General features: G+C 36.9%; 3 protein-coding genes across 4 annotated transcripts; 2 read left to right on the top strand and 1 right to left on the bottom strand.

The window, feature by feature from the left end:
* Positions 1-121: 121 nt before the first annotated feature.
* LOC113667658 (transmembrane protein 53) lies at positions 122-4,595 on the top strand. The gene is made up of 3 exons (XM_027183514.2): positions 122-295; positions 2,767-3,003; positions 3,686-4,595. The coding sequence occupies exons 1-3, from the start codon at positions 266-268 to the stop codon at positions 4,277-4,279; spliced, it is 861 nt and encodes a 286-aa protein (XP_027039315.2). The 5' UTR covers positions 122-265; the 3' UTR covers positions 4,280-4,595.
* Positions 4,596-5,295: 700 nt separating this feature from the next.
* Positions 5,296-9,245, top strand: LOC113667753 (synaptonemal complex protein 3). 2 transcript variants are annotated; one of them, XM_089184709.1, is made up of 8 exons: positions 5,296-5,335; positions 5,660-5,781; positions 6,566-6,686; positions 7,781-7,824; positions 7,917-8,034; positions 8,175-8,274; positions 8,478-8,681; positions 8,844-9,245. In XM_089184709.1, the coding sequence occupies exons 2-8, from the start codon at positions 5,682-5,684 to the stop codon at positions 8,901-8,903; spliced, it is 747 nt and encodes a 248-aa protein (XP_089040835.1). In that variant the 5' UTR covers positions 5,296-5,335; positions 5,660-5,681; the 3' UTR covers positions 8,904-9,245. The 2 variants fall into 2 exon arrangements, with proteins under 2 accessions (XP_089040835.1, XP_089040836.1); XM_089184710.1 differs by lacking the exon at positions 5,296-5,335 and adding an exon at positions 5,341-5,459.
* LOC113667752 (dynein axonemal intermediate chain 7-like) lies at positions 9,091-19,394 on the bottom strand. Its single transcript, XM_089184681.1, has 21 exons — positions 19,343-19,394; positions 18,489-18,591; positions 18,046-18,137; positions 17,640-17,744; positions 17,028-17,168; positions 16,775-16,855; positions 16,140-16,205; positions 15,696-15,799; positions 15,221-15,428; positions 14,656-14,769; positions 14,113-14,242; positions 13,503-13,715; positions 13,115-13,265; positions 12,855-12,961; positions 12,442-12,497; positions 12,073-12,183; positions 11,773-11,862; positions 11,385-11,456; positions 10,865-11,014; positions 9,882-9,983; positions 9,091-9,707 (listed from the first exon to the last, which is right to left on the bottom strand). The coding sequence occupies exons 1-21, from the start codon at positions 19,343-19,345 to the stop codon at positions 9,570-9,572; spliced, it is 2,337 nt and encodes a 778-aa protein (XP_089040807.1). The 5' UTR covers positions 19,346-19,394; the 3' UTR covers positions 9,091-9,569.
* Positions 19,395-19,400: the final 6 nt, after the last annotated feature.

Raw genomic sequence — 19,400 nt, 5'->3', positions numbered from 1 at the left:
TTCGTGCGTTTTGCATATGTTGTTTCATTTTAATTTTTTGATTGATTTATATATATTTTGGTTGTATTGTACCCTTGCAAAACTTATTGGGACAAATTTCGCAAGCACTCGCCGAACGCGTGACCTTTGAACAAATAACAATTGCGATCGTGTGTTACAACCAATCACAGATGAGAAAGAGTGCTAAAGTAATTACTTTAAAATGCTTCGTATCTATGCAGCGCGTGAATAATTAGAGTAGAATAAGCTTACCACGTGGAGAATCATGATCAGTACTTGCAGGAATAACTTTAAGGTAAGCGCAGAGGTTTTTTGCAGTTCAATATTCGTCCAGTGCGATGCAAGCTCCAGCACTATCTTGTTCGAATTAATTGAAGGGGAAGACCTACTGTGCACTGGCTCGCGATGTCGAAAGCGAATTGATTGGCAAGTTCAAAGGTCTCTTGTTTGGATATTTTACTACATACTGTTTGCAATTGGAACTTAATATTACCGCGAATTTTCGTTTATTTACCTTCCCGATCGATGTTGCGTGCAAGACGTGATGTCAGTGTTTTGATTTTTTTACTTATGTTCATTTTGAATGCAAATATTTCTCCCATCGACTTGTGAGTGAGCCAGAAATTATTTCAGATTCAAGGTTTTCCCTAGGAGCTCTGCCGAACGTCATAAATTTATTTATGTAAAAAGTTATGTGTTTTGTGCTCCGAACACGTGGAGTATTGATGAGAATGCTCTTCAAAATCTCATCTTAAATCCATTAAAAAAAAAACCTTTACAGTTATTAATTGGCCGTGTACGTTTGGAAATATTTTAAAATAAATCTTTGAAATGCATTGATTCATTCAGCGATAATAGATTAATGAGTTCTCCATGAAAATTCATCACACAGTCCAGCAGATAGGGAAAGAGAACCAGGAAAACCATCAGTTGTGGTGGTTTTGTCAATGAAAGAGAACACAAACTGAGATTGCTTTTTTCTTATAATTTACAATGGTAATAGGACCGAGTGGAGTCCAATTCGGTCTGTAATCATACGAGTGATTAACAAAATTGGATGAACGTGAAGCAGGAGTCCAATTTGCCAATCACGAGTATGATTACAGACAGAATTGGATGAGAAGAAATCCCGTTATCATAGCCGTTACAATTTCCAAAAACAACAAATACATTTAGGTCAAATATCTCACATAGATGTCTCAAGTAAAAAAAATTTCTCCATTTTGGAAATTCCTCAATTATTTTTTAGGATAAGTGGTTGTTGTTATGGTTATTTTGATTAATTCCGTGATTGGTGGATTGGGCTGAGTGGACTTAGTATGATTAGCTTCTTCAACTGTCCACTTACAGATGTCCGATTATAGCCACCTGTCTGATTACACTGTCCAATTACAGCTCTATAGAATTATTAGTGAAAAATAAAGCAACTAATGCACCAATCACGTTTAAGGAAATTGTAATGGTTATGATTAACTGAAGGATAGAAACAACTATGACATTGCCATTTGTGTTATTATTTTCTGTTACATAAAACAAATGGGCTCCATGTTACCATGGAGCTGTACAGTAATTAATCACTGAAGATGCCAATATGTGTCAATAACTTCATTGGCAAACTCAGCTGTGCCTCTTGTGCCACTTTCTTGTTCTTGCCACATTTTGACATCACTGAACAGATGCACAGCAACATAGAATTTATTTGTTAAATAGCACACAAGCAGAATTTTTGAAACTAGATTTACAGCTTAAGTCACCAATTTAGCAACCTGTTGAAGGGAGTCTTGTAGTGTTAATGCATTTATAACTTGTGTTTATGGTCTTAAGGAAAAGTAAGGTAATCATTTTCAATGATACCACTTACACTCCATAGTTTTTTAGATAAGAATTTGCATCTCTCTCTTTGATTGCTGAAGTATAAAGCCTTTTTATTCTGTGTTAGTGAACCCCAACTCTCCTAAAAATCAATCTTTTAAAATTTAATTACAGAAGTGACTCTTTAGGTACCCACCTGCCATAAAATGTAATCACCTCAATGAAACAATAAAGCATGGCTAGTGAGGTGTCATCTCAAAATAGCAACTCAGTTTTGCTTGGAAGGGGGGATCATTTGCAGATACAAGGCAACAAAACCTGTTACTTCTACTAGAAAATTTGTGATTGATATGTACTTGTGCCAGCATCCTTTGTTACTCTATAACCAAATGAAATTTTTAGGTTGGTTTGTATGATATGCAGCAGATTACCTCTCAGGGGATGCTGAACAATATTTTAAAGGGGATGGGGGGGGGGTGGGGTTTGGGGGCAGTAACTTGCCTGTGATGATAAAAAAAGTAACTTAGACCATTAACCTATTCTAGCCCATTCAGATGGCCAGGAAGGACAGCTAACAGTCTACGTGTAACATAAGAGAGTGGCTAGTCTTAATCTTTGGTTATTAACAAATATGCTGGAAATGAGAAGAAAACCTTTGGGCACTTCCCGTCTCCCATGGAAACTAAAGCACATCTCTTTCTTTCTCCCCCCCTCCCCCCTCCTTTCCCCTACCCCACTAGAGAATCCAACTTATGCCCTTACTGGGAAATTAACCCTAAAGCACAAGATAGTTTCCACTTTGACATTCATTGCTCTAAGGGGATCACTAAATATCAGGTTTCTGCTTTAAGAGTGGTATTCAAGCCGGTATTGTTATCATTTTACGTCACCCTTATCTTGTATGTAAACTGTAATAGTATCCATAATCACTATTTTACCCCTTTTTTACTGCAGTTGACTGTATCGAAGACCTTATGGCTCTTTGCATTCAGGCCTTTTCACTGCAGTGCCCTTAGACAAAGTTTAGAGGTCCATCCATGCCCAGAGAAGTATAGGCAAGGAGGAGACACCAGGCCTGTGGTGGTCCTGTTTGGATGGCTTTTGGCCAAAAGCCGTCATCTCCATAAATATGGTGAGCTGTATCATCAATACGGAGCTGATGTCATTACTGTAAAACTTGAGGTCATGGAGGTAAGAAAAATATTTTGTAGGTGAGCTATGTCACAATGGATCAATGTCAGTATTTCAGCAACTGCTCACCCTACCCCTCCCTTAACCCAACAACAGTGAACTGATAATAAGTTAGGGATAATTTTGGGTTAGGAGAAGGGTAGGTGCATAGGTGTTCAGATACTGGCATTGTTCCGTTACAATACTATGAGTCATTTCTTTGGGCACAGAAAATTGGCTCCTATGAAAATGACACCCTAAAATAATTGGTTTTTGGAACAGAAAAACGTATAGCTAGATGTCAGTAATGTTATTCAGTTGAAGCCCACGTAATAGACGGAGTTCTTTTGTAATATAGGGTACAGATTAAATTGGCTTGCGCAAAGAGCAATCATGTACTGCGCGCCTCGCTTGAGATGTGAACGCGCCAATGCCGCGCGCGAGGGAAAGATAAGAGGAGGGGCTTCTCGCTTAGGCTCGCGGGGGAAGCAACTAGGCATCGATTTAAGGAGCTAGGTCTCTGTATTCTGTCTCGATAAGCACTTTCTTGATAATGAATCTTTCCGCAGTGCCATATTTAAGATTTTGGGCACGATTTCTAGATCTTCCTGACCCACCGCGCAGTAGATAACAAAGCCACAGAATCAAGGAAGAATTAGCTCTAAACTAAACCAGTTTTGATTTATAAACCCTTTTGTTGCAGATTCTCCGGCCTAAAAAAGCGGAACAAGTAGCCACCGAAGTGTTGAACAAGCTAATATCTGACGAAAACAAACATAGGCCTGTGGTAATCCATGGCTTTTCAGTTGGAGGCTATCTTTATAGCCACGTTCTCAACTTAATGGTAAAGCAAGACAGGTTCTCGTCGGTGAAGGAAAGAATCCGCGGACAAGTGCTCGACAGCCCGGTGGATTTCCACGGGATTCCTTACGGTGTTTCCAACGCAGCCTCCGAAAATCCCCTCGTTCGTTGGTTGATGAAATCGTCCATTGAGGCGTACTTGGCGATCTTTGCAAGATACACGACCAAAGTTTACTTGGCGCATTCACACTTGTTCCACAACAACCCCGTCCGTTCACCGGCCTTGTTTTTCTTCTCTAAGGACGACAAAGTCGCTGATGTGGACACGTGCCAAGCATGCGCAGATTACTGGAAGAATGAACTGAACATGACTGTGAGTCAGCAATGTTTCGAGAGTTCACCGCATGTTTCTCACTTTTACGTCCACAACAAGGAATACACTGAGGCGGTGAAGAAATTTCTCAGGGATCTAAATATACCAGTTGTGACCCTTTAGATTTGTGGGACCTGTAGCTTCGTGCTTTTGATTTCATATCCCTTGAACGATTACGAAAAAAGGGGATATGTCACATGGAGCTCTTTCTACAGTATGGATCCGATTAGGGAGAAAAGGCTTGGCCTAGATATTAAACCTTAGTGACATGTAATTTGACACGAACGAAATAAGCGAGTGTACAGCTTATCTATAGCCTAACTGAGATCGAATGATTTGTCAGAGGGATGTATTCGCCCCAGTCTTGTCACGTTGGTGAACGTTTATTACCAAAACTATTTAGCTGATGATGAAATAAATACTATATGACTGTGCTAAACGCCATTTTATTAATTTGTTCCTCGCAATCCCCACTTTGAATAAGCTAATAGTGAAAGATAGTTGGTCTTGATCAGAGACCGCGCAGAGGGAGGGGCTGAGGGGGGAACTTTAGCCCCCCACTTCAAAAAAAAGAAACTCGTCCTGCTAAGAATGCCCCCATCCCCACTTGATATGAATGATTCATTCGTATTCAAGCGTTATTTTCTCCACTTCGTAACACGTGGGGGAGAGATTGCAATTAAGAGACTAAATATGCCTCAGGAGACAAGAGTTGAAACTCTATTGTTATCACGTCTATTTCCTAGCACGAAAAAATAACTTGTTTCGAAGCTACTTGAAACTCACTATATCTCTCTTCAATTTTAAACCGATAAGGGAAATTCTCCCTCCACAATCCCGTACAACTGGGCCTAAATTTTAGCCTGCGTTGATATTAACACTTCCGGATCTCAAGCTTTTAATCATTTTCTGATTTTTCTTATTCTTTTCCCACTCCTCCAGTTTCCGTTCCTTGCTGTAATATCACCCTCTTACTTAATAGCGAGTATTTTCCGATGAAGTCTTAGGGAAGGGAAAAGACACTCTCTCGTTTCAAAGCTTCGGTCGGTAGCCCAGTTCACTGATGGTTGCGGAGGTCTGCGTCCAACCATTTCCCGCCACTTTGGTACGCGCTCTAGCGCGGGGTGAAAAGCGCGGGAAATGTCAGTATCGGCACTCAGGGAGACAGAATTTATTCAGGTGCTGTAAGCGTTTCTCTTTCCTTCTGTAATTAAATTTTGTAGTACTTGAGGATCATCTCACCCTCAGAATAATCACAAGAAAGCCACAGACAATCTTGTTTTCTTTAGGTTGCACAGTGACAGTGAGTTTGGAAAAACTTTCCTGCTGCATAATCACAACCTTGCCTTCGTACGAGCATATATATTTCCGTCATTGACATTTAAGCTCATTATGATACCCTAAGCTAAAAATTAAAGACTTTGACGCTAAGTAGTAAACATATAGGATATTTCCGTTCATTTCTCATTCATATAGTCTAATATGGTGCTTTATTTTTCCAAGTGTTCTCGTGTACAAGTTTATTATGCCCTCCAATCCAAAGAAAGGAAAGACTAGCGCTATAAAGTGCACAGAAAATCTAAAGGAGTTTTACGAAAATGAAGACGAGTTCAAATTCTCTGAAGGTAAGCTTTAGTTTGGAATTTTTAGAAAACCATTCTATCTCGATATGCATTTGGTACAAAAAAGATTTTTTGATTTAAAAAATAACGCAATTAGTACCGACATGATTTTCAAAGCTGACTTGTCTTGATTAAATATTTTTCCTTATGGCGATCCATGTAATTTCTTGATTGAATGTTACTGTACCACGATCTCATTTATATAGAGTCGTGATCAACGTGATTACAATTTAAATGGACACATTTGTGAGATGGGTGCTCTTTGACACAGTCGACGTAAATATTGGGAAAACTATTCATGATTCTTAACATGGAGCTCTCCCCCTGATTGAGAAAAATCATAAAATTCGTCCCACTTCTTTTAGTAATTGACGTTTGATCTTCCTTCACCATCAGAGTGAAACCCTGTGCAACAAAAAAAATTTGCTTAAGCAGTTAGTAAGGTATGCGGCCTACTTTGGAAAAAAGAAATCTTCTCTTGTTATTTTGATTTGTGTGGGCTCCACTCTGGAGTGAGTTTTCAATGTTGAACTTTAATGACTTGAAACCATGCGAGCTTGCATTTGGATTCCTCTTGGTTCTTGGATGAATATTGCTTTTTAAAATTTGGTAAACTCACGTTTAGAATTTTGGTCCATTTGGTATGAAGCAGCTTTTGGATTTAGCTATTGAAATTAGAAAAGCAATTCGTACGAGTTCCAAGAGGAAGCCAATCTCTTTATCCAGAGAGATATAACCACCCCTCTCCCTTGCTTTCTTTAACAACAATTAATCTTCTTTGTTACAGCGAAACCTGAGCAACAGCAACAAAAACCTGCACAGGTGGTCAAGGCGAAAAAGAGACAGGCTGTTACTCCTGCTTCGGAGTTCCAAGATTCTGATCCCGAAGATGATGAATATGACAAGGGGTACGTTTATGTAAGCAGTAAAAAGAAACCTGAAATCGTCTAACTCTTCTAAACTCTCATTACCTTGAAAGAGGGCAAGTTTCTAGAGAAACTGTGGTGCTGCGTCGGTGGGAGAGTATAACAGGATAATTTAGTGTTATTATTTGAGTTGATAACGTAAATTGGCCACCGTAAAGAGTTTAAAGGCTGACGTTTCGAGCGTTGGCCCTTCGTCAGAGCGACAGGAGAAATTGTGGGCTGTGTGTGGGTTTATATGAAGGAAATGGAGGAACGCTATTAGTGGGAATATAGTGACGAGAAAACAAGAATAAATTAGTTGAATGAAAAGCGGTCGTTGATATTATGGGGATTAAGAGTGCCGATTTGGAAGATAAATTTTTGTTCTAGAGTTTTGCGGCTTTCCGAACTGCCTAGATGTTGGGAAAGGCCGCAAGCTGCCATATGCTGCTTAGAATGATTGGGGATTTTGACCCTAGTGGCCGATTTAGGATTTTGGACGCTAGCGACCAATTTTGGATTTAGGACACTAGCGGCCGACTTAGGATTTTGGACACTAGTGGCCGAGTTTGGATTTTGGACCTCAGTGACCGATTTAGGATTTTGGACGCTGACCGAGTTTGGATTTTGGACACTAGTGACCAATTTTGGATTTAGGACACTAGAGGCCGATTTAGGATTTTGGACACCAGTGGCCGATTGTGGATTTTGGACCCTATTGGCCGATTCTGGCCTAGTGGCCGATTTTGGATTTTTGACATTAAGGGCCGACTTTAATCTCCAAGGTATCAACCGTGTGCTTTTAATTCAACTAATCTATTCTTGTCTTCTCGTCTCCATGTTCCCACCGATAGCATAGCTCCATTTTCTGCATATAAACCAACACTCTCCTTACGTTTAGGTATGATCTAAACGGTACCTAGGCTACCTCCAAGGCCTGTCATTTATGTCTCTTTTTTTAGCAATGGTGCTAAAACAGTTCATTACAGTACTGCAGTTTACAATCCATAATGTAGGGGCAAATTGGGGGTTGATCGGTATGTTACACAAGGTCTTTATTTCTATTACTGTTCCTGTCGTTGTTTCTTCTCTTACAGCGGAAGTGATCTTGAGATGCAAGGAATGCTGAACAGTTTTGGAGGTCAGGAACAATTTTTTTCACTACACTCAGGTACTGAAATGAACTAGTTAAGCAAAAGCGTTGACATAAAGCTCTTGGAGTTTTGCTTTTAGCTGACATAACAAAGACGTTGACAGCCAAACGTAAGAGAATTCAAACCTTCACGCAAGCCTCAATGAAGGCAAGCACTCGAAAGTTTGACGAGGTGTGGCAGTCACAGCAACACGAAAGGTAAAAAAAACATACATATATATCATTATCACATCTCCATAGCTTTCTATATATTATAGGTCGCGAAAATGAAGATTGGGTAAACATTTGTGTGCCTAGTTGCCAAGGTCATTTTTTAGACTATTTTTACTTTTTATTAGAGGCACTCATTATGATGAATTCAGCAAACAGGTCATGAATGTGCTCAACCAGTGGGAAACAGATTTGCAAAAAACAAGAGAAGCAGAAGAGAAATTAGAGGTATTGAACAATTGACTAGCAATGTTTGACAGGCTTATATTTTAGCCTGTCAAACTTTATGAATATTTTAGCTAATTTTTTTCAGTCAGTCAGACCATCATTCTACCACTGCACCCATTCATCAAGTCACCAGCTCGTTAAAAAAGGGTCATTTAGTCAGCCAAGCAGAGGCTACAACTAATATGCTTATTTCATTTATACAGAATCTGTACAAACAGCAACAAAAGCTGTTTCAACAACAACGCATTGTGCAGAGTCAAAGACTCAAACGGGTACGCCAGCTTCATGAAGAACATACTAAGAACTTACAACAAATGCAGAAAAATCATCAAGCCCAACACGTTAGTGTCCAGGAGCAACTTCGCAAGGAGATTAACGTCTTGCAAAAAAAGATTCTAATGGATACGGTATGGTGATTTAAACTGTCTTTGATGCTGAAGAGTGTAACTTAATTAGGGAAATGTCAGGGATTACATATCAAATTAAGCTAAGTATTAATGGAAGCAAATGAAGCTCTTTTTTCCAGTTGATCAACAACTTCTAACAGGCTCTTGTATTCTTGCCTTCAGCAACAACAGGACTTTTCAAGTGTTCGAAGGTCTCTTCAAAGCATGTTGGCGCAAGTATAGATTTCAACACGCCAGAAATTTTTATGCCAAAGAATGTGGAATTTTGTACTTGAATATTATTCTACCCGCCAGAGAACATTTTGTCCCCTTGGATTATTATCCTTTTAAAATAATAGGATGGGAATTTTTAGAGGAAGTTATCTATATGATTTTATGATGCTACATATTATTTCTGACCCGTAAGGTCTATGATAAATGTTGTTTATTTATTGCCAACATGATTTCATTTTACCAAGTTGTTTAAGAAAGTACTCTTGTTGAAATAAAAAATGTTATACCTATATACAAACATTTCCGGGAAGCAGGTTTAAGATCAGAATAAAATATTACAAATACAAGGTAGTTCCTTTGTCCTAATTAATCATATAGTTTGCGAAAAAATGAAGTATCATCTGCTATTTCCATCAACACAGATGTAATCCAAACATCACCAATAAGAAAGGTTCTCTACATTTCTATGGTTTCATGATGAAAATATGTACAAACCAACACAAAACAATTACTTCATTATAAATGTAATGCATAAGCACCAAGCAATGAAATAATTTAGATGAACACTGAAATGCCTCAAATACTGGTAGGGAACTGTACAACACAGCAAGGAACATACAATAGTATTACCAAATTAATTGAAATCCATGCATCCCAGCATAATTATGAATATTTTTAAGAGTATGTGATGATTTTTGTTGCATTTAGCAGCTGATATACACAGTCAATAAATAAAAAGTGAGAGGCTTTCACCCTCTGTTGTGCCTCTTCTGAAGCTCCATCCAGCACCATATGGTAAAGATCAGAATGAAGCTACAAAAAAAATGGTCAAAATGAAGTTAGAGAGAGCTAATCCAGTGCATGAGAGTGCATCTTGTTGGACTAATGTTGAAATGAGCATAACTTGTCCAGCAAACATGCACCAAAAATTTGTTAAAAAAAAAATATATATATATATATAGAAATCAACAAAACTGACAAACACACCTGAGTATTTTCAGCAATGTCATGAGAAAGCTCACTATCTTCCTCTTTCATCCTTAGCTTACAGGAGCTATGTGTCCCTATGTTAAACAATGACCAATCCTCCTATTTTACAAAAAACAAATAAAATTGTGTCATAGACTGAAGAAGGATATAATTCATAACAAATATTGCAAAAAGCATTGGCAGCCGGAGGCAAGCAACAAAGTTTTAAATAAAATAGGCAAACATTACTTTAGAAATGACCTGACCTATATTCTTCCATGTCATTGGTTTGTTGAGGAACTTAGTTGCTGAAGAGTAAGTTTCACATTACAAACCAAATCTGATTGGTTGACACAATGACTTATATCCCAAAGAACTAATTGAAAATGTATTTGAGATCTGATTGGTTCATTCAGGAACTAAGATACCTAAAAATTTCAAGTACACATTAAAATGGTGAAGTACTTATTTAAATGGGGAGGTGTTTTATAAAATATATATAATTTGGGGATAATGGTAACCCAGAGATTCTAAAAGTTGTTCTTGATCGAGGAGCTCACAATGCGTAGCAAATCAATATCAGAAATTCTTACCCTACTACTAAAGTTCTAGATGCTATCTTAGGAAAACTATTTTTCAAGATTAACTTCCAGCTGCTATGAAGAAGAACATAAGAAATTCCGAGGCTAGTTTCTTGAAAGTTCCAGTAACTTAATGGGCCAAAGCCATATTTGAATATCAAAATTTAAAGAATAGAGGAGCAGGTTCTGGCACCCTAACCAATCAATTTTGTGTCTTTAGCTGAAAATTCTATTGTAAAATTACCAAAAATTTTGAAACCCACATCTAAAATGAAGATAGAACACTTTAAGGGCCCACTAAGTTACCTGGAAATTTGAGAAACAGGCTTCAGGACTATTAATTATTTTGGAGCCACCTTAAAAAAATTTGTATAGGAAAATGTGAAGATGAGTTGAAGTCTGAAAAAAGATTAGAACTACCTCTAGAGGCTGTTCATCTTCCAGCTGCTCAACAGCTTGTATGATAATTTTATCTTTGCCACAATCAGCATTCCATTTACTCCATGTATAAGCAAATGCTGATGCTGTCAATGCCATTTCCTGGTAAATGTTGTTCTCCAGCCAATCCTCCTATAATTGAAGGATGTTTCATGCTTTTAAACACAGAACTACCGGCACATTAAAAGATACAGCTTTTGTGTCCTCAGTGCAACCATGGCTTTTATCCTCTTTTGAATCCACATTGCTTTTTTAAAAACATTAAAAAATAAATTCTCAGCTGCTATTTTTAAAACTAGATGTGCTGCATTAGGTTCTTACTAAAGAATGTGACCCCTTTTTTTTTGGCAAAACAGAGTGCTTGCATCTCATCTATCAAATGCCATGAATAAGTAAAAAAAAATTCTGGATGTTGCAATAAGTAAAAATTCTTCTGCAGAGAAGAGCTTTTACTACAGCACTTTTCTGACACCAGAAGTAATTATCCACAACATATAGGTACCTTGGAATTTAAGCTGACATACTTCTCTGCATCAACCGCAGGAAAGACATTCACTCCTGCCTTTTGCATGGCCTGTATACAGATTTGGTCAGTCCAATAGTCTAGAGCTCTTTCAAACAATTAATTAACACAACATTCACTGGACAGTGACTGAAGTAGAGGGATGTGGATAGAGGGAAATTCCCCAAGAAATTGGGAACTTGATGGGAATTAGTATGGGAGCTGAAGAGTACAGAATATTAAGTTTCAAGCCGTAAAGAGGATTGTTAAACAACACTAGATGTACTGTAAGTTAGGAATCCCAAGGTTTATGGTACCTGCCATACTCTCTTCATTCTATGTTAAAAGTAATGTATCACATTGTTACTATGGTTCTAATAAAAAATACCTCAATCAACTTATGTGGCTTCATCCACTTTCCCTTCAAATGAGAAAGCTCTGAGACATCATTTGGCTGTGTCAGTGAACACAAAAAATCCTGAAAAAAATTGAAAGTAGTTCAAATTGAAATAAATAAACTAGCTTCACAGTCAGGGATGAAATCCTAAAAATATTCTGGGCCTGATGAACACCTTGTGTTTTAAATCAAAATTAAAAGATTTACAACAGATTGAGGCAGAGACTATTGTTACTATGTTGGTACCATTTTTCTTTTCTTTAAAAATACCTGTTACTAGTATGTGCTAACCTTAATTTCAATTTCCAGTTCAATGATGGCAGCAATGAGTGTAAATAGGCAACTGTTTGTGGCATGAGGACGTAGCTCCCATGACTGAAATGGCATGTTCAGATAAAGATCCTGTAAAAATAACAAAAATAGAACATAATCATCACAAATTTATAAGGTAGAGAATTTTGGATATCAATAAAGAGTGTACAAATTATTCAGTCTTTATTTAAATCTTCCTCATGAAAATCAAGAAACTTTTTCTCTTTTTTCTTATTTGAAATCTAGTTGAGGAAATTTGCTCTGACTAATGAACTTACAAAAAAGAACCATCTAAGCCTATATGCTGAAACTACTCCTAAAAATGATCATTCACAAATTTAATCATACCTGAAAAGTAGCAATGGGCCCAAAGGTAGACATCTTGAATACGACTGTTCTTTCCTCTGTCAAAAGATAAAGATGATACATGAACATCCTAAGTTTTTCTTTGCAAGCCTCATTGACCCACAGTCCAGTAGCTTAGCTCTCTTTCATTCTTGCATTTGTTCAATTTTTTTTTTCTCTAAGACTTTACATAATATTACCCTGGTTGTTAATGACTTGTAGATTTGTGTATATTTCTTTTATTCTTTTATTATTATAAATTCAAAAGTGACTGCTGTGAATCCACTTCTGCCAGTTGTTACCGGTACTTAATTAAACCAGTATTGACTTATTACCCAAGAGTGTTGTTGTCAAAAATGAATAATTATAAAGGGCGAGTTTATTGTTATTATAATGTTTGTATCATCATTGCAAACCTTCATTATACTGGGAGTCTGCAAATGCATCAAGCCTCCAGTTGTTCTTCATGGAGTCCCACAGTGCCAGCTGAGGTTGCTCAAAATACATAACATCTCCTGGAAGCCTAACACATAGGGAAAATACAAAACACCTATTTTCTCCAGCTAATTTTACCCTTTTCTACACTGCTGTAGGGGAGTATGGAGCCTTTTTGGTTGTGACACTTTTTCGGTTATGACATTACTGGAAGTTCATACAGAAGCACTGTCAAACTCACTTGCAGGTGATCATCACTGGAGGGTTGGTTGCTTGCAGCTGTGTGGCCGATGCAGAGTTTGGTGGAGCAGGAGTACTTGTTGTCGAGTTTGTATCTGCTGGAGTCTGCCCTTCAACTTGATAATTGACTCTTTTGAGTTCTGATGATACAACTAACACGACAAAAGGCAAAAGATTTTCTAACTTTGTAAACTACTAAGAGAAATGCAATATACCTCAAGCGGCACTTCAGTAACTTTGATTTTGAAGACAATAATTTGTGTTGGGGTATCACTTCTATCTAAAATACAGATAAGTAGGGATGGAGAGTTGGCCTACATACACTGTGTATTTTCTTGGTTAAAATTTACTTAACTACGCAATAAAGAAATACTTGTAAGAGCCCTTACTCTGCTGCATAATCCACCCATTCGCAAGTTTTGGCTGTGGTGGAAGATCTAACAGTTCAATAATCATGACAGGGCCAATGGCACTGAATGCCCTAAGGTCTACAACATCATCATCTTCTTCCTCTTCTTCCTCTATTCCACCTTCCAAACCTGCCCCAGCAGCCTCATCCAATGTTTGATCAGTAGATGCACGATTTTCTTCCCCTCCTTCACCTAACCAGAAAATCATGTACTACATAAAATTTTCATTCAACAAATACCTCCTCTACTGAAAAGAGTAAGAATTTGTTGCATAATTTAACAAAGATCATTTCAATTTGATCTTGGGATTATCCCATCTAATGCACATAGCATGGCCCCCAAATGAAGGATGCATGTGTGGGCTAAAATAGTGATGAGTGGCAACCATAACTTAGCCCTCTTTCTGGAAATGCAGATCTTGTCTAAAATATCAAGATTTTTAGATAAACACTGCACTCAGTTGGAACCTCTCACAACTAAGCATTGAACTAAGTCTTGTAAATGCAAAAAAATTAAACTAACAATACAGAAGTGCTTTCTAAAATAATACGGTATATAATGAGTTGTGGAAACAAAATGTATATCATACCATCTTGCTCTCCCTCTTTAGTTTCACCCTCTTTGTCCTGCTGAGTCTCATTTTCACTGACCTGACTTTTTACACTCTTTGCACTAGCTTTACGACTTCGACTGCTTTTACCACTACTGGCTCTTCCACTCTGTCAAACACATACAGAAAATCACAAACAATAAAGATTATTTCACTTTACCACCATCAAAATACTAAGAAATTAAAGACAGTAAGAGAACCACTATTCACACCTTATTTTACATAATTTTGAGTTTCATTTAATATATTTAGCAAAGGCTGATTTTTCATATAAGCTGATTAAATCTGTTCAATGGATACCTGAGGGGATGTAATTATAAATAAAAAAAAAGTTAACCTCATTAGTTACAAGATCTCACAACACCTAACTAATTTTAAATAATATGTAATAACTTTTTGTTGAAGCAGTTTTAAATTCATGTTGAACTGACCTAGGCTGTCATTGACAAATAAAAACATAGTGTAACCTCAAGACTTCACAGTTGATTGAAATGTAATGGTTATCTTTAATTTTTTGCTCACCTTTTTCCTACTTGCTTTACTAGATCGGCTCGCTTGTGATGCAGATTTAGGTGGCATGGCCTCAAGTGTGTCATCTACTCCTTCCTTATCTGCTCCTTCATTCCCTTCACCTGCCTGTTGCATCACAAATAATGCAATTAGAACAAAGGACACACTGTCCTGTACTGTGATTTAAAACATTCAACATAATGTAACCCAGTGTTCACCCCAACATCAGTATGCATATTCTCCAAACTGTCCCCTTGACATTTCCTAAGGTGCTGATAAGAATTTGCTCAATGATCAAGAGCTTCTTAATTTGTTGATCATTTCCTTTATTCTTGTGACCTTAATGTTGGATCCTGGGGTGATATTGTAAAGAGAAATTGGAAGCTAGTCACTCTGAGGGGTTATAGGGTCAAGGAATGATTGGTCAGTTATAATCAGAATACTGAATATAAAACTTCATTGATAATTAGTTGGATCTTTGGTTTAAATCTGAAACCTTGCTTTTAGACTTAGTTATAGCTAAAATCATTTTATTAAAACTGTCCAAAACAAAACAAAACAAAAAAAAGAACATCACCCCTTCTCCATCAGCTTCTTCTGCAGGAACAACCTCATCTACGACAACTTCTGGAGGCTTAACCTTTAGCTTTGGATGGAAAGATTTGGACAATGGTGATAGATGATCATACTTAGTGTACATGACACGAACAGCCATACTGCCAATGGAAATAACTCTTGGAATGTCCATTGTAAATCCCATCTTCTCAAATGAAAATGACTTCACTCTGAAGCAAAATAAAGCAAAAAATATATATATCTTGTCAGTATTAACTATTTATCACTTGAAACTTTGCACATGATTACTGGGTAGAAAATAGATAGTTTACCATAATCGCTCATTCTGTAATCAGTTATAAGTATTAATTAAAATAATAAATTAACACTTGATTTAGACAAAAGAATCAGTTAATTAAATGATCAGACTGTTGGAAAAAATCTATAAAGCCTTACAAGTTTTGGTCTACTACGAAAAAAAAAAAAATGCAACAAACCTTGGATTCTTGGCTATGTTTCCCCAGACACAAACCGTTATGTTTTCTGATGCACTCATATACTGTAAATTTTGAGTATCAGGATCTACATCATCAGAAGCATTCTAGGATAGATCATATTGTCACTGTTGAGTTAGTGGACATAAACTGTGTAGAATTTTACATTTAATAATTATTAGAATGTTTACATGTGGTTTTATTTACTTTTGTGATGAGTGGTTCAGAACACTCCTTCTCAGTTCCTATAAAACTGACGAACTTTTCACCTGTCAACTTTTTGTATCTGTAAGACACTTCTCTTAATTAAGGACAAAACATTTCTTTGTTTGCTAATCTTGATTTTCTGAATTCTCATTACCTGTCTCTTTGATGGTCTAATTAATAAATAGCAAAAGGAATTTTAAGGCTGATCATTTCTAAGACACAGCTGCTGTAATTAGTCACCTGCAGAAGATTCATGGTTGCCTCATCCAACTTATAGCTTATCAATTCTTGAAGTTTAATCACTGACTGTAAAAGAGTACAATTTATACCATCATCAAATATTGGAAGCTAAATGTCTTGAGCACAGTGAAGAAAAAAGGAAACATATCTACTAGCCTTGTTTTCAGACAGTCCAGGTCACTTATATTTACATGCACCTCTCTCTTATCAGAAGGGAAAGGAAGAGTGTGTGTCCATGCAGGACCTACTGTCCACCTTCTTCTAAGAAATTCAATATTGGCTGTTTATCTGCTAATCTGGTGTTACTAATTTCTAAGTGAGAGCTATGGAATAGTAACCTTAACAGCTGAAATGCATAGTTGTGTCAAGACTTTGTGGAATTCTTCAGGAACTATCTCCTTCAGGAGTCTGACTATAATCAGGTTATCAACAAAACTCTCATATTATTCAGTCATCCTTGTTGGCAGGTACACTTTGACACTCTATATAATGCATCTTTAGCCACTTGGCCACTCCTTGATCACAGACAATCATGAACAAGTATGTTTAGTCTATATGACTTTGTTTATATTTAATGAATTGTAATTATGATAATACAATACTGAAAGTAGAATGATATCAAAAACAGTATCAACCTGTTTAAGCCTTTGAACATCATCCTCTGTAAAACCCTCATCTTCTGAATTTGATAGAAAACCCTCAAGTTCTTCTATAAGCTGTAAAATAATGATATGTATCCATTTAATTTTCTTATAAACTTTTTTCAGCAAACTGATCCGTGCCGATAAATCATTGAGAACAACTGGCTAACAGTTTCTTCTCCTGAGTAATACACACAACTGAATTCTAGTTTTAATACATCATTGCGGAAATTCTGATCTATTTTACCTTTAAAGTGTTTTCACCCTCACTGAGTACAACTGGAAAGGGTTTGTATTCTTTGTCATCTCTCCACAGGTTCACAAAAGTATTCAGATCACGGGTATTCAGAGGATCAGGGTTTCCATCACACAGCATGTACCTCTCCCACTGTTAAGGCAAAAAAAAAACTTATATCTACACGCAGGTAGCTGTTTTTACACAATATCCATAAATGAAGCACAGAAGAAGAAAAAATGAAGTAACATTTAGTTAACCTGAAGGTGGAAGGAGAGTAGTTCAAGATGAATGAAATGTGAGTGAGGAGGAGGGAAGATTGAAATAAAAATAGGCTGGAGTACAAAGAATAATGGGAAAAGGGGTGGAGGTGAGAGTATGAAAGTGAATAAGGGAAAGCTGAAGGAAGCTAAGGAAAGATGGAGTTTGATTACAAAAGAGAGAGAAAGGATAGAAGGAACAAAAAATAACCTTTTTTTTTCAAGGAGAGTTGAGGGTAGTCCTGAATAATTTTAATGATTAATTTGAATGAGCAACAAGCTCACTATTGTATAATTATATTATTTTAACCACTGATTACACTCCCTCTTTGCTTTTCAAGCCACAATTTTTTTTTCCACCAACCTTTGCCTTTGCACGCTCATTTTCTTGTAAGCTTTTCAACTGTTGCGAATTGTTTTCAATCTTCTCTTTGAGTTCATCCACTTCTGCCTGGTGTCTTGCACTCTCCTGTAACAAGACCATTCAGTGAAGAAAAAAAATTATTTCAGAGCTGCAAAATAATAGAAATTCCTCAGGTTCTCGATTATTTGGTTCATAATTCTTACTTTAACATTACTTCAGTTTTGCCATTCATTGAGTATGTTCCTATTTCATCCAGTTTGTATTATAATTCAAACACCATCAATGGTGATGAGTTGCATTGAAATTTGTTCACCTCAATGAATCATTAAACTCCTGAACAGGTCCAATGCACTCTTCCTTAATTCTTACATAAGTGGAGAATTAATTTTCTATTTTCTAGTCTAACCTGTTGTCTTAGTCTTTCTCTTTCCTCTCTTTCTTGTCTTTCTCTTTCTTCTCGTTCTCTTTGTTCTTGTTCAGCTTGAAGCCGTGCCTCCTCTTAAAATAGAAATGGTATTTTGTTGTCTTGATTGTAAACTGCAAACTGTAGTGAAGGCTGATTTTGTACAACAGTTCTCTAGGATTGGCCACTATATTAATAACTTTGGCTTAAAATTTAAGGCTTTCCCATGGGAGTTACAGTATAGCTCAGGGCGGGAATGCATGAGGGTCCCATTTGGGCCATTTCATTTTCAGCAAACTTAGTGATAATTATAAAGGGGTAAGTTTCTAAAGAAACTGTGGTGCTGCGTCGGTGGGATTTTTTACCCTAAAATGGAAATTTTAAAGTGGAAATTTTACCCTAAAATGCCAAGGACTCTCTGTTGATTACTGAAGTACATCTCTCACCCTCTTCTCTGGCTTTCCTCTCTGCTTCTTCTTTCTTCAACTTCTCCTTCTCTGCTTTTGAGAGTTTTGCACTCTTCTTTCCCTTAGCAGGCGGTTTAGGAGGCTTTTTGTATAAAGGATTCAATAAAACAGTTAAAAAGCAATTCACTGATTTGGTCACCAATTTATGGGTGTTTGAGAGTCAGAAAATTAAGAGTCACAACTGGAAAATCAACTTAAATTTATGCAAGTTCATCATAAATATTAGGCAATGAAGATTTGAACTCAATTCTCTTACTCTAATATGTGATCAAAGAATAACTTCTCCTCAAATGCAGATAAATGTGAACAATGTCAAGCAGACCGGGGGAAAATCGACAAAAATTAAAAAAATATATATATCAAATTGGGGCAAAAAATCTCACGAACATTGTCGCAAATTTATGGTGATAAGGGCGACAGTTAAGATACTGAATCTCACTGAATTTCAGGAGAGAAAGGGGTTACGCCACTTTGATTTGTTACAGCTGACATGTTGCTGACATGTAGGATTTATAACATTAACTGCATGAGCTGGGCCGTCTGAATCGGCAGCAGATCACATTCAGCATCTCAATTAGTTGGAGCATAATGTATAATATAATACTAAAGCTTAGCAATGCATTGCATTTCAGCTTGTCAACTAATAATCAAGCGAATTGTCTACAAAAAATGCAATCTATATGCAATGTACATGATCGAATTATTTCGCATTGCAAACGTCAGAACCGATCTTAGGCCTACACAGGGTTCTGGAACAGTCAAATTATCCTGAGGAAGTGCTAAAAGTAATATTTCTTTAAAAAAATAGGCCTAAAGGAGGATAATTTTCTCACCATCTTCCCGCCGTCCGGGTATGTTTTCAATTTCGGTGCTTGGTTACACAGATCCTAG

This window comes from Pocillopora damicornis, chromosome 10 (assembly GCF_964200805.1).
Source record: "Pocillopora damicornis chromosome 10, jaPocDami1.2, whole genome shotgun sequence".
Classification (NCBI taxonomy): domain Eukaryota; kingdom Metazoa; phylum Cnidaria; class Anthozoa; order Scleractinia; family Pocilloporidae; genus Pocillopora; species Pocillopora damicornis.
This window is presented reverse-complemented; position numbering and strand designations above follow the sequence as displayed.